The sequence below is a fragment of the Spermophilus citellus genome, assembly GCF_964194105.1.
Source record: "Spermophilus citellus genome assembly, chromosome: 1".
Lineage (NCBI taxonomy): Eukaryota > Metazoa > Chordata > Mammalia > Rodentia > Sciuridae > Spermophilus > Spermophilus citellus.
The window spans coordinates 212,999,873-213,014,908 of NC_138182.1; the positions used below are offsets into that span (position 1 = coordinate 212,999,873).

A 15,036-nucleotide genomic window follows, 5' to 3' on the forward strand; every position below is an offset into this window, starting at 1 on the left:
GAGATGGAACCACCCTATGACCTACCCATCCCACTCCTTGGTATTTTTCCAGAGAGACATAAAGTTGACACACTGCCGGGATATAGCCACCTCAAAGTGTATAGCAGCAAAATTTTCAATAGGTAACTTATGGAATCAACCAAGATGCCCATGAGTAAAAGACTGGATTAGAATATATATATTCTTAATATGTATCACAATTATGATACACACACACACACACACACACACACACACACACACAATGGAGTTCTACTCAGCCATAAAAAAAAAAAAGACTGAAATGATAGCACTTTCTGGTAAATGGATGAAAATGGAAAATATCATATTAAGTGAAATTAGCCAAACTCAGAAACTCAAATTTGATATGCAGAAGCTAGAGTAAAATAAGGAAAGGAGGAGGTAAGGAAAGGATAATACAAATGAATCAAATATTAAATAATAGACAAGTGAAAGGAAGTCTAGCAGAGTGGAGGAAAGGGATGGAGAGGGGAAGGAGGATGGAAGGGAAAAGTGGATATCATGAATTGAAATCGATTTTCATGCATGTATGAGTTTTTCAGGATGAACCCAACTACTATGTATAACTATAAAGCTCTAAATAAAAAACAAAAAAATAATAATTATGCAGTCAACAGTTAGGACTTTTGAGACAAGCATTAAGCTAGGAGCCTGGGTACACTGACCTTCTCCTTTATCACTCTTATTAATGATGAGGAAAAGGTAAAAACTCACATAGCAATAACTGAATAAATGATGATCATAAATTGAAACTGGTACGGAAGTCAAAAGTCAGGATGATATGATGAAAGAAATGTGTGTATTAGGGGAATGAAGTTAGAAGGAATGACATGACAGTTTCTAACACACAGATGGTTATGGTGCTCTGAATAAAAACTAGCCCAGAAAGCTGACAGTGCTAAGGGGCTGAACAGTCAAGATAGAAAAGGGGAGGTCATGAAGTATCCTTCCTTGGGTGACCATACAATTACCATTCATGTAGGGGTTCTTCAGAGATTGAAATATTAATAATAATTATACAAGGACATGGCATGATCCAGTGCTATACTGAGCCAGAAGAAATATGATTATCCTACATATAAAGTATACTAACTAATGCCAAATTTATTACAATTGGGAATCACTAAATTTTTTTAAATGAGTAACATGAATCAATATTTTTAAAAGATCACTCCTGCTATCAATAGAGAATAAATCTGAGGAGATCAGAGAACTTCAGAGACTAGCTTGGAGACTAGCAGTTCAGGTAAGAAAAGATAAGAACTAGGCTTAGATGGAGATGAACTGAGGTGGAAAGAAATGTCTATACTAAAAATATTATGGAGACACAGATTCAAAAACACTTAATGATCAATTAGATATGAAAGGAAAAAAGGATAATTCAACAAAATATATCACAGAATTCTCCCTTGAGCACTTGCATTTCTGAGGTTACTATTTCCTGATATAAAAGCAAATACTCAAACACAAGTTTCATAGAGAAAATTAATTACAGTTCAGCTTGATATACATTATAACACACTCCTAAAATATATTTAAGTGGATGCATCAATAGGCAGTTAGACATTCAAGTCTGGACTACAGAGGAAAGGTTGCAGATATGATTTGAAAGACATTAGCCTATAGCTGATATGTAAAGCTAGCCTATAGTTCCTATGAAAAGCTACAGAACTGATGAAATTTCCCAGAGTAGGTGAAAAGAAAGAAGAAATCTGAACTAAAACTGAATTATGAAATACTCTAAGACATATTGATTCAGAAAAGGGAGGAGGAACCAGCAATGGAGACTGAGCAGACAGAGTTCTTAAGAAGGAAAGCCTTGTGGTATCACAAAGCAAGAGTAGAGGGGGTTGAGATTTGGGTCTGAGTAAGTCGCATGCTGGTGGGAAGTTGTGTAAGACAGTGATAAACATATCCACTGGATTTGGCAACCCAGTCGCCATGGGTGAGCATGAGAAGTAGACAAAGCTAGCTGACACTTCTCTCATGACGTCCTACCGCAGAGGGGAGAAAATAAATGAAAAAAAAGAAACTAGAAGGGGAAGAGATCAAGGGAGGGATTTCTTTGTAAATTGAACAATTCTCAACTATTTATGCCAACTGTAATAATCCCGTGGAGAAAGAAATGCCAGCTATGGAGGGAATAACTAAACCTTATGAAGGCTGAGGGACAGCCATGTGAAAGGAAGGGCTTCTCCAGAAGGACACTCCTCCGTTGCAGCAGGAGGGAGGGGCAACACTGGCTTTTAAATGGGATTTTGAATTTGGTGTTGGGAAAATAAGTAATCTCCCTCTAGTGACTTTCATTTCACTGAGGTCATTAGTTGAAAATGAGGTGACAAGAAGCTTGTACAGAAGCGTGAGAGACAAAAATTATCAATTAAGCATTAAGGAGATTATAAGATGTAGTGTGCTAGAAAAATGTGAAATTTCTGGGGTGATGCTGAGCCCAATTGGCAATGTTAATCATGAATTTTTAGTGATACCATCTGTCTAGCTGTGTGATTTTTCTCCATAATGTTTTCCAACTCAATTAAATTCTGATTAAATGTTCATGTTTATGATTACATTTGCTTTGGCTCTTGAAGAACATATAATATTCATAACTGTTGTTTAAAAGTTAATTGGGACCAATCAATATTCATATTCTCCTTTACTACTTTATCACAAACTATGGTTTTCTTTTATACCAAATCTCTAGACCCTACCTCATAACTTTCAATTACGGTATTTTTTAAAAGTGGGGAGATCTTCATTTTCAAAGATTCAAACCTGAGTGAATTCGGAATCCTCTCTTTGACTTGCAACAATTAAATAATCTTGACTGTCTGAAGTAAAATATCTTACTTGAGAACTTTCAGAAATAATGATTGTTTGCACCTGCAAGGAAGACAGAAGAGTGGGAATAAAAATTTAAAGAGTTTAACTCAGAAAGGCACTAAATATTATACTAATGAGTTAGTATTTGATGCTTAAGATTTGATGTTTAAAACTATTCTGATCACTAGGTATGCATATATCATATGCATATATCATTTCAAGCCAGACAAAAATAGCCCCAGGTTAAGATACCTGCTACAATTTGTATCAACTTGCAAAAAGTCCTGTTACTCATTAACATAGAATATATATTGTCATCCATTTAGATCAGTCTTACAGATCTGAATTTCTTTTAGGTAAAGCAATATAAAATGAAGATTTTGTTTTTACCAAGAATAATTGGAATCCAGATGTGAAGGTATACACACTGTTAACAGAAGACTTCTCTTCATTTCTTTCTTTATGAGTAATTACAAAGTAGGGAGAAAGACCAATATTAAAGGCCTCACAAGTTTTAGGATTTTGTATCTTTAAATCCTAGAAAATGAGAATTACAAAAACAGTTAACTCATAATGTATCTCACATTTACTTGTATATTTTATTTTGTGGACTGTGAAAAAAAATAAGCAATGTTTACCTTTACTGGAATAAAAATCCCTTGCCATCGGTAAATAGTAAATGATGATTTTCTTAACATTATACCATATACTGAATCTTCCAAAGTAAAGAAACACCAGCCAGAAACTGGCTTGTCCAAAAAACTTTGAAATATGGAAAAGACAACATCCATTCCCCCTAAAAAACATAAATCATTATTTACCAGTGCATAATTCCTTCTCAAACTTATCTGCTCTAATTTGTTATTTAAACATTGAGACTAATGACTTCATTACAAATGAATTCTCCATGGGGTGTGTGTGTGTGTGTGTGTGTGTGTGTGTGTGTGAGAGAGAGAGAGAGAGAGAGAGAGAGAGAGAGAGAAGAGAGAGATAGAGACAGAGAGAGAGAAAGAAAGAGGCTAGAAAACTTAAAAATAGTAACTTAAAATTACAATTTTAGATAACAAAAGGAGTACTAATACTTCACTCTATAGCCATATGAACTTTCCCAAGGTATATTTAAATATAAATACTTGCTAACTGTATTTTAAAGGGAAATATGCTAAAACATGTTTTATTTCTTTCTTTTCTTTTTTCCAGCACTAGGGTTTGGACTCAGGACCCTGGGCATGCTAGGCAAGCACTCTGACATTGAGCAATAGCCCCAGCCCGTCTCCCACACTTTAACACACTCTTCTGGTATCTGCAATCTACTGTTTTCTCACCAGGTCTCCAAATCCCCTTCATGAGATCACTCTGCTATCCCTAGCCATTCAATCTGATGTTTTTCAAATTTCAGGCTGGGACTTCTTCCCTTCTCTGTCTAGAGCTCCTCTTCTCAGATTGTTAAATCAATGTCCATGACTTTAAAAACAGTAACACATGTCAGATCCCTAAGTCTATCTTCCAGCAGAGACCTTCCTTTGAGTATAAACGCCTTCTCAAAAGGAACTTAACATGTGCTAAAACACATTTATTTTAATTCCCTCGCCAAAACAACACCTAGCCTTCTTTCACATATCTCTTAGTCAGTGTCAAGACACTCTATCCTACCACACAAGCTGAGGAACTAGGAGTCATCTGGGTCTCACCCTCACCCTTGCACCCAGTTCATCACCTGCTCTAAACTTCCATCATCTGTTGCCCTTTTGCTAATCTCCGTGCATCCTCTCTTCTCTGCTATACCAACCAATTCTTTACACGGTCCTATGAATAACACTTCAAAATGCAAACATGATCATACCATACCATCTTCCCCATGCCTAAACCACTCAAAGGTTTTCCATTAATTCTGGGATAAAAGATTGACATCCATAAAATATTTCTCAAGTTCTTCAATGATCTCTGCTTTTCCCTTATTTCTGTACTCCCTATTCACTGAGGTTCTTCAATTATGACATGTCCTTTTATGCCTGATTCTCCTGCCTCTAAAGCTTCCCCCTCTTGTCTCCCAGGTTCCTCCAACCCAGTTCTTTGCATAATTGATTCCTACACATTGATTTTTACTTATTTATTTTGGTACACCTTAAATTCTAAGCTCCATGAGCTCGGTACCATGCCTAGGCACTCAATAAATATTTATGGATATAGTAATAAAATTAAATATCTGTTTCCCATTTTTAATAAATCCATAAGTTATAATTCATGGAAATAATGTAAATCTTATACACGCAACATTTCTGAGTTACAGCATTTTGTTCTTATAAAAAACTAAACATACTCATGCCAAAGGCTGTTTCAGATATCGTCTCCCACTGCACACTCACAGCTAAATCAATGCCATTAGTACGCGACACATTTAAGTATACCGTTCTGTTGGTTTCTTCAATATCTATAGAAGTGGCTCTGAAATTGTGGAAAGCAGAAAAAAAATATAATTTCTACATATTTAAAATATATGTCACATTACCAGCATATGCTTAATATGTTTCTACATTTATACAACCCAAATGACATGCACAAATTTGATACATGAAGAAGACAAATGGGTGCTTGAAAATATTCATTTATGGAGTTTTTTTTTAAGTACAAATGCAACACTCATAATCAGAAAATACTGAAGATCAGTAATTTAACATTACACATTTTAAAACTGTCTTTTTTGAATTTTTTCACACATAAATCAAAAACATCTGACAGGAAAAACCAGGAAATTCTTAGTATAGGAATAAAACTAAATCTCTTAAAATACTGTATATAAATATCTGTCAGTTTCCAAAGGAAATTTTATAACTATAATCATTTTAATATGTTTAAAGAGTCATGTATTTGGATTCAGTGACCAAGCATATTTTATATTTTTCTTGCTTTTTATTTCTAAAATCACAAAATAATGCAGGCCTTTTCCTAGAAGTGTAAACTATGAGAAAATAAGAATTCTGATGACACCATTAAGCAGGCCATGGTTAGGTCTTTGATGTTCTCTGTTATAAGAGAGCTTGTGGACTATGGATCTGTCTTCTGGAATTCATTTTAAAAGTCCACTTTACATAATCACACCTCAATTTTCTTTTGCATTTTCTTATGTCAAAAATTATTTCTTCCTTATTTTCAGAAGTGATATTTTCTTATAAATATATTATACCTATTTTCAATAGCAGAAATACTGAACATCCCCAAAGGGGCTTGATTTTGTAATACTGTTATCAAGGTTTGAACCTGCGCCCCTAGTCTAGCACCTCCCGTCGGATTAAACAAGGTGCAAACAAAATGCTCATCCATTTCTGGTTCTGTGTCTAATACAGCAGAAATGTGCAGGGCCTGAAAACAAAATTAAAAAAGTAAAGTTACTAGAATAGAATATATTTGCAAAACACATACAGAGAAATTTACTAAACATTTTAGAAACCAAAATAATGTCTTTCAAAAAACAGCATCTCTTTTTTATTTAATAATGGTCCCCATAATGTGATAGCTACAACTGTTTCATGTTATTACTTTTGGGATTTTCAACACTGTGGTACACTACATGGAAGTGTCTAAAAAATAAATGACATTTTTAAATAACACAGAATAAAATATTAAAATATTAAATTCATGTCCTTTTTTGGGATACTTTTTTATCCTGCTCTGGCTATATAACTTCATTAATGTCTTTCTAGTCTAGGATTCACCATTAAAAAGCCATGGTAGAGGGGCTGGGGTTCTGGCTCAGGGGTAGCACTTCCCTAGCATGTGTGAGGCACTGGGTTGAATTCTCAGCACCACATATAAATAAATAAAGGTCCATTGACAATTAAAAAATATATATTACAAAAAAGCCATAGTAGGAACAAATTGGAAACAACCCAAATGTTCATCAACAGGAAAATGGATAAACAAATGGTGATCTGTTCCATAAAACTCTATTCAACAATAAAAAATGATCAGCTATGGATGTCTGCAACCACACAAAATTCAAAAATATGTTGCATGAAAGAAGCTAAACACAAAAGAACAGATACTATAAGGCCCTATTTATACAAAGCTCAAGAATCAGCAAAAATGAGTCAATTAAAACATTACAAAGTGGTTTCCTCTTGAAAAGGCAAGACGCAAAAGAGAACCATCTGGGTAATAGTAGTGTTAATATCTTTAATCTGAGTGGAGGTATTATGGTTTGGATATGAAATGTTGTCCAAAGTCTCATGTGCTCAGAGGTAGACGTTTTGGAAAGTGATAAATCATGATGGCTCTGATCTCATCAGTAGATTAATCCACTGGTGGCTGAATGGATTACTTGTATTAAGTGGGTCACAAGGGATAGAGGTTGTCCTGGAAAGGTCTGGGTTCTCTCTGGCACTTTCCTCTTGCTTTCTGTTTTCCCCAGGTGCAATAAGCTGTGCAGCTTTCCTCAACTCCACCCTTCCACCAAGATGATTCTACCTTGGAGCCCGATGACATAGACCTAATCCTCTGAAACGCTAAGCCAAAATAAATCTTTCCCCACTAAGTTGTTCTTATCAGTATTTTGTTCATAGTGATGAAAAGCTGAATAATACAAGTCATTATATGTGTATATACTATGTTTAAAATCATTAATCCATATACTTGGAATTGGTGCATTTTACTATTTATATGTCAAAATAAAAACGTGGTGGAGCAAAAACAGTTGTGTGAGCCAAAAATATTTAATCCAATTTTCTCTAATGTTTAATTTACCAAATGAACAAAAGTTTTATTTAAATACACGCTGAGAAAAAGACACCAAAAATTACAGTAAAAAAAAATTTAAACATTTTAAATTACAAAAAAATATTAAGAGAAAAAAATGTGAATAAAGCAATGACAAATTTTAATATGCTTCAAATTTGAACTTTTGTATTTTTCACAATTTAAGTGTGTCTTTGAAGAAATCAAAGATTTTAAATTTGGAAGAACATTTAAAAAATGAACAAAAAATATGTTGAACTTTACAAAAACTTAAAATTGAGAAAGTTATTTGATTGTTAGATGAATTAGTTTAGAGGAAAGGGCTGCACATATATTTCTTTAAAGCAGTATTTTAGCTAGCTTGAAAAATGTCTAAAGATAATGGAATGAACTAATTTAAACTTCAACTATATTTTTAAAAATAAAGTTTAGTAGGAACAGAAAATCAATATACAGGAATGGAAAATATATAGAAAAATAAGTTGGGAAACTAAACTTATGTAAGGATAGATCACATTCATAATTAATCACAAATCCAGGATTTTTCTCTTTAAAACACTATTCCTATTCTCAAACAGTTTGAAGCAGCAGTTACATGCTGTTTAATTAAAATATAGCAAAAAGAAATGACTGACTGAGGCTGGGAGCTTTTTTTGGCTTATGCTTTATATATAAAGTGAAGTATACCATTTAAATAAGTTTGGAATTTAAAATAAAAAACAATATGTGTATTTTTATTATTTACATATTTCTCTATTAATAGTAAATTCCTTCAGTTGCCCTTTATACATATTATATAGTACATTAGCACTTGTCACATAATAATCTAATTGTGTCTTTATTTCTCACCTAAGTTGGAAATATCTTTTTCTTCTTTTGAGGATGCAGGGAAAAATATTTTGTAAATATTAGAGTTATAAGCTACATCCTTATTAAAGTTTCATACTGTACCTTGAGTCGAATACCTTCTTCTAATACAATATAGCCTTTGGAAGGAGTCAGGTCCTTGGATTCTGTTGAAGAATTCACTTCTGTGACAATGAACTGAACTGTCACAGTTCCAAACAGTCCTCGTGCAGGTTCCCGAACAATGTACAAGACCGCAACGCTTTCCTGAACATAGAGAGCTGCTGGCTCTCTCAGGAAAAAGTGCTCACTGTTGTTAAATGATAGAACTCCAGGGCCATCATCATTAGCAAGGATGGTAATTACAGCTGTCAAAACAAAAATATTCAATGATAAATGAAAATAAGAAGGGCTGTTATAAATGCTGAAATGAGTGTGGATATTTCATTGGAAAGAAGGTCAACTCTTGACCTCAAGTGATCATTTTAAGAGTACCTTTTCCTTTTTTTTTTTTTAAAGAGGGGTCATTTTTAAAGCATTACATAAAATTTCATATTCCTTTATTATATGAAAATACTCTGCAATCTTAGAATGGAAGGTTGGTTTGTCAACCTGATGTGATGCTACCTCTCAGAAGTCAACAGCAGAGACCAAATTTAATGATGAAACAGTGAAAACATTCCCAGTAAAAACAGAAGCTAACCAATCCCTAAAAAACAAATGCCAAATGTCATCTTTAATATAAGGAGAGCAACTAAGAACAGAATAGGGAGGAAGAGCATGAGAAGAAGATCACCACTAAACAGGGACAAGAGGGGGGAGGGAAAGAGAGAGAGAAGGGAAATTGTATGGTAAAGGAAGGAGACCCTCATTGTTATACAAAATTACATATAAGAGGAAGTGAGGGGAAAGGGGAAAAAAAGACAAGAGAGAGAAATAAATTACAGTAGATGAGGTAGAGAAGATGGGAGGGGAGGGGAGGGAAGGGGAGGGAAGGGGAGGGGAGGGGGGATAGTAGAGGATAGGAAGGGCAGCAGAATACCACATACACTAGTATGGCCGTAGGTAAAAAAGTGGATGTATCACCGATGTGAATCTGCAATATGTATATGGGGTAAAAATGGGAGTTCATAATCCACTTGAATCAAATGTATGAAATATGATATGTCAAGAGCTTTGTAATGTTTTGAACAACTAATAATAATAATAAAAAGAAAGAAACAAGACAATGATGACTGCCAGCACTGCTACTGCTCAACATGTCCTGGAGCTATCCGTCAGGCAAAGGTAATGGAAAAGAAGGTCCAGAACTTCCATCCTTAAATGAAATGCTTGTCTACTAACAAGATACAAGAAAAAAATTATCATATGATAAGAGTTTGAAATATAAATTTAGAAGAGATTCAAGATAGTGGAATAGAAGAAGGTTGCATTTCCAGTTGCTCCATGACTCCACACTCAAGCATCAGGAGAACTGCTTCTCAGCAAGGTGGGTAAAAGAGGGAACTCACTGAAATTCAATTTTAGACAATCATGGTCTCTTAGAAACATAGAAATGAAGATGCATTGAACAAAGAACAAGAAAGAGTACATTGGAGCCAACTCGGTTGCTGCAGCAGCAGGAGCAGCAGCAGCACTGGTTGGCTACAGAGGGGAGGGGTAATATATAGAGAGACACAACCTATTGGCATGGAAAAACCTATGGATGATAAAAAGTCATAATTTAGCTATCCAGAGGCTGTACAACAAGCTCTTGTTTGAAATGTTCTTGTTGTGAAATCTGTTTCTCTCAACTGACAAGGGAAGACCTGACATGGAAGCCATCTTGAGGAGGCCACCTTGCAGTTTGCTGCTGCAGAAGCCTGAAGGTCATACAAGAACTGCCATAATGTCCCATCATGTGGCCCAACGTGTACCTAGTAGAACACAAATGCAAGAGTTACGGAGAATATTGTACCCATGGTGATTCAAGTAAGAAATACAGAGGGGAGTGCAACTCACTAACCCTTTGTGTCTGGTGGCTCACGTGACCAGCTGAAGAGGTTGTGAAACTGAACAAGTGGGTGTGAATACACTTAGGGACTAAGTGTGGGAAGGCCATGTTTGTGGGCAGCACAGTGTGTAAGACTTATAGAGACGTGTAACACGTGGAGAGGACTGGCTTTCCTGTCCTACAAATAGAATTCTAGGGAGATTCCTGAGATCCTGGCAGCGATTGCCATCAGCCTGGCACTAGGAACGTGTGTTCTCCAGGGAAGATAATACTCAGCAAAGTCCTTAAGCTCTGATTAGACCTAAGCCCTAGCCACCAGAACATCACTACTAGGAATGTGCAGAAGCCCCACACTCGGAGTGCATCAATGTTATCTGTCTGCACAAAACTGCAGTTGATAGTACTTCCCATTCCTTCCTATCTTATAATGGTAAGCAGGGAAGCTGAAAGCTATTTCAAACAACTTCAGTGTTAGGCCAATCCAGTGGGCAGCTTAGTGAACAACACAAAAAGAGGAAGGAGTTAACCCCCAACTAGAGTTGTGTCTCTTACTCTCAATACATAGCCCAAGAAGAAACAGAATGGCAGTTGAGCATAGGCACTGACATCCACCTTTATCAACACTTTGAAACACCTAAGTGGAGATAATTCTTTAAGTATGCATGTGTGTATGTATTCTTGCTGGAGTGATTGATTGGTAGACATACATACATACATACATACATACATACATACATTTGTTTTTTTTAATCTCAGTTTTAGTATTTTTTAAACATGTTTATTTTTTCCTTGAATTGACCCTTAAGGGTCTGTGTTTTTGTCTTGTTAATTTTGGTTTTGTTTTGTTTATTTTTTTACTTGTTTCTCTTTCTCTCCTTTTTTTTTTCTTCTCACAGTCAAATTCTCTTGTTCATTCTTTTTCTTTCCCTTTGTTTTGTTTTATCTATTTTTTCTCCTCCTTCTTTATAGCCATCACTTGAGACATCTTTTCTGCATTCTCTCTGTTCATGTTTTGAATATTCTAAATTGAGGAAATGACTCAATAGTATCTTTAGTACCAACTAACTCTTTTTTTTTTTGTTCTTTACATAAATATACACATTCAAAAACACTGACATAGAATTCCAAGATGCCTAATTTAAAATGTTTTTTATTCTAAGTAGAAATCATCAAGTCTCTCTAATCTGCCTTTCCCCCATATTAGGGAAACCAGCATGAGAAAGAGGTGGCTATGGAGAAGAAATTGTCAAATACCTATCGTCTGTTGCCCCAGTTCCAGTCCAGGAGAAGGATTTGTTAAAATGAGCTGAAATTTTTCATCTCCTTCTGGAATGTCATCATCAAGAATCATGATTTCTATATTTTTATGTCTTTCTCCATCAGAAAAATGAAGAATCTGGTTAAAATTTAAAAGGAATAATATCATTTAAAAAAACTTTTTTTAATAATATGTTTGGGATGAAACAATATAGTTGCAAACACAAAGAATTAGCTATCTTAATTTATTTAAATTGACTGTTTTATTTGAAAAGTAAAATTTATGGAGGAAAAGAAGAAGCTGAACATCTGATTAAGGGGAAAAAGTTACTAAGAAACAAAGTAAAAAGTTTTTAAAACACAAAGTGTTTCAGTAAGTTAAAAACAATGAAATAAAGGATAAAAATTTCAAGATAAGAAACACTTTGAGAAGGTCATCTAATGATATGAGTTCCTTAACACAAGATCTGTATTCTCCAATATCAATTGTTACAATAGAAAAATTAATCTGCACAGAATAATTGTTACAATAAGACTAAATTTATATTACTTACTAAAATACTAAAATTATTTTGCCACATGAAAATCTGTTCTAATTTACTGTGAATTGGGTTATATAATAGTGTACTAATTTATGTAGGACATAAGTCACTATAATTCTCAGGGAACAGTAATTTTAAAATAATGCATAAAGGTCATCTGGGATAGATGTTAAGACCTACCACTGGGGTGAAGATGTAATCCAGCCCCAGTTGTGCTTCCAAATTCTGGGCATACACAAACAAGGACACATGGCCAAGAGCCTCTCCACTCCTGTGCGCTACCAATATTACACTTTCAAGGGTTTCATTTACTTCAAATCTGTAAGAACAGAAAGAGAAAGTAAAGAAAGTATCTTTTTTTTCCTATTTTGAACTTCTATTTGGTAGATGGTAAAAGATCTGAAGCTTGGAGAAGGGCTCACAGAGCCTTGGGATCACCTGCTGTGCTGCCATTGGATCATCCCTCGGGCACCATCATTGGCATCAATAACGATTTGTGCAGTCAAGCCTTCTGAATCTGAAAAATATGCAGACATATTTAAATAAATACAAATTTATTACTATAAATTTTGTATAAAGTTTTATTATTAAACTTTAAAATTGTATTATGCTTGATCTAGAATTTAAAGATAGTCCCTATGAGATTATATAATTCCTAATATGAATATTGCTGATATTACTCAAAAGATTTTAAGACTACAAAGGCACCAATGCTAATAACATCTGAAAAAGACCACTTTGCTAGCAAGAGCCACTGACTTATAAAACTTAAATCAACCACGAACAGCATGAAATAATAAGCAACTAAGGTTATGGAGCTTTTCCTATTATTTTTATAAAATGTAAAACTTGGCACCTCTGTTCTGTAATAGAACTGTTTCAGATGGGAAGGAGTAGAGAAGCAGAAAAAAGAGGTAAAAGAAATGAGAAGAGAAGGGCAGGCCAGGAGTGGCACAGAGACAGAGACAGGTCTGGTAAAGAGACACAAGGACAGGGATACACAAACCAGAAAGCAAGAAAGATGGGGTTTCTATTAAGGAGAAGGAGAAGGAGAAGAAGAAGAAGACTTTGTAGAATGAAAAAAGAGACTAAGATTGAAGTGAATTTCTCTTATCATTTTTATTTTGTACTCTGTCTATCAAGCTTAATATGTTACCAATACCTGCTACTCAGTCTTGAAATATTAACTAACCCTGTTACTTATGTTTGTTGATTGTTTTTTTTTTTTAATATTTGCTCTTTTCCTTAGTCTAGGTTGCCTGTGACAGCTGCACAGGTAGAGAAAGGAGTAGGGGTTTATGCACTTCTCTCTAGATTGAAGAGCACAATACTGAGAGAATATAAAACCAAGAGAGAATATAAAACTAGGATTTGTGCCCATCAGAGTATCCCAGCCCTGCCATTTCATAGCTGTGTGATTTTGGTCATATTATTTAGTTTCTCTAGCCTCAGTACCCTCATCTATAAAATGAGAAGATGTAAGTAACAGCAGTTTGTCACTGAAAACATATGAAATAGGAGCATCATAATGCATTGAATATCACTCACCTACTCAACCCACCTCTAATATGAATATCACAGAAACAGGAATTATTTTATTAGTTTTCTTAGTATGAAAAATGTTTATCATGTAATCAGACTTAATGGAATAGCCTAGTGATTACACTTTTCTATTTTTTTGCAAAAGATCTGAAATTTGTCAAACAATAATATGTAGGAAACTAATTACTTCCTTTCAGTGTTTTCAAACTTGTCACAATGAGTCTCTGATGTGAATAAGGAATGCTGTTCCTCAAGCCACTGGGCTTGCCCAGGCTTCTTCTTCACCAGGTTAATGTCCCCTGGGTGCAATATTCTTTCTACCCTCATGATGGGGCCATGGAGCTGGGCACCCTCTGTGCTACTCACCCCCACCCCCTAGTGGGCCATCACACACACACACACACACACACACACACACACACACACACACACACAGGCTTCAGACAAAATTCCTTAATACTAAAACATTCAAACTGCAAACAGGAGTTTTTGCTCCAACATGGGAAGTCATCTTTTTAAAGGAATCTACATAAATCTATACCAAAGTTCAAATTTTACCTTTCAGTCTGTAATGAATTAACTGAGTCTTTTCTAAAGCATGAAAAGAAAAAGATCAAAGGTCAAAAAAGAATCAGAGAACACAACAAACAAACAAAAGATCTCTTACCAAAAAGAAAATAAAATCACCTGAAAGTTGGAGAACTAATGAAAATAGCTAATTAAATGTTTAAAGAACATGAAAATAAAATGCCTTCCCAAGAACTAATTCTATTTTGAGGATTACAAATTTGCTTATAAAATAGTTGTAAAATGTAAAGACCACCACATAATAATTCTTAATGTGTTTATACTATCCAACACCCAAAACCACAATAATGCTGCTCTCTAAAATAAATGTAAAAAGCTCACATAGTTGAAATGAACAAACACACTTCTGATTAAAAATGAAGTTACTTTACTTCACTGGAAGGAAGTAAAATGAAACAAGCAAACAAAAGAGCCATCATACCTAGTCTTGGAGGAAAAGAGGTTAAAGGGGCCATGATAAGTTCCACATAGGTTAAATTCACCAGGAAATATTCTTCTAGTTCAGGTATATCATCCTACAAAAATTACATCCATTAAATTCCTTTAATTATGTTTTCAAAAGAATTACAAATCAAAAGCTATTTTTAGGTTGTCTTACAAATATATATGCATCAACAGTATACAGAAAGTATCAAAATGAAATTGCAGCAGAAAATATCTAAATTGGAAAAAAATAGAAGTATTAAACTTATACCT

At 34.6% G+C, this 15,036-nt stretch overlaps 1 protein-coding gene across 1 annotated transcript in view; it reads right to left on the reverse strand.

Moving 5' to 3' along the window:
• Nucleotides 1–15,036, reverse strand: part of ADGRV1 (adhesion G protein-coupled receptor V1) — a gene marked incomplete at its 5' end in the record, with an annotated part of 540,732 nt that overhangs the window by 402,479 nt on the left and 123,217 nt on the right. Inside the window, 10 exons of the mRNA XM_081287826.1 lie at nt 2,794–2,901; nt 3,232–3,378; nt 3,480–3,637; nt 5,162–5,286; nt 6,026–6,201; nt 8,524–8,786; nt 11,666–11,807; nt 12,391–12,529; nt 12,649–12,727; nt 14,762–14,855. Of these exons, the coding sequence (XP_081143952.1) occupies nt 2,794–2,901; nt 3,232–3,378; nt 3,480–3,637; nt 5,162–5,286; nt 6,026–6,201; nt 8,524–8,786; nt 11,666–11,807; nt 12,391–12,529; nt 12,649–12,727; nt 14,762–14,855 (1,431 nt within the window). The remainder of the gene's footprint in view (nt 1–2,793; nt 2,902–3,231; nt 3,379–3,479; nt 3,638–5,161; nt 5,287–6,025; nt 6,202–8,523; nt 8,787–11,665; nt 11,808–12,390; nt 12,530–12,648; nt 12,728–14,761; nt 14,856–15,036) is intronic.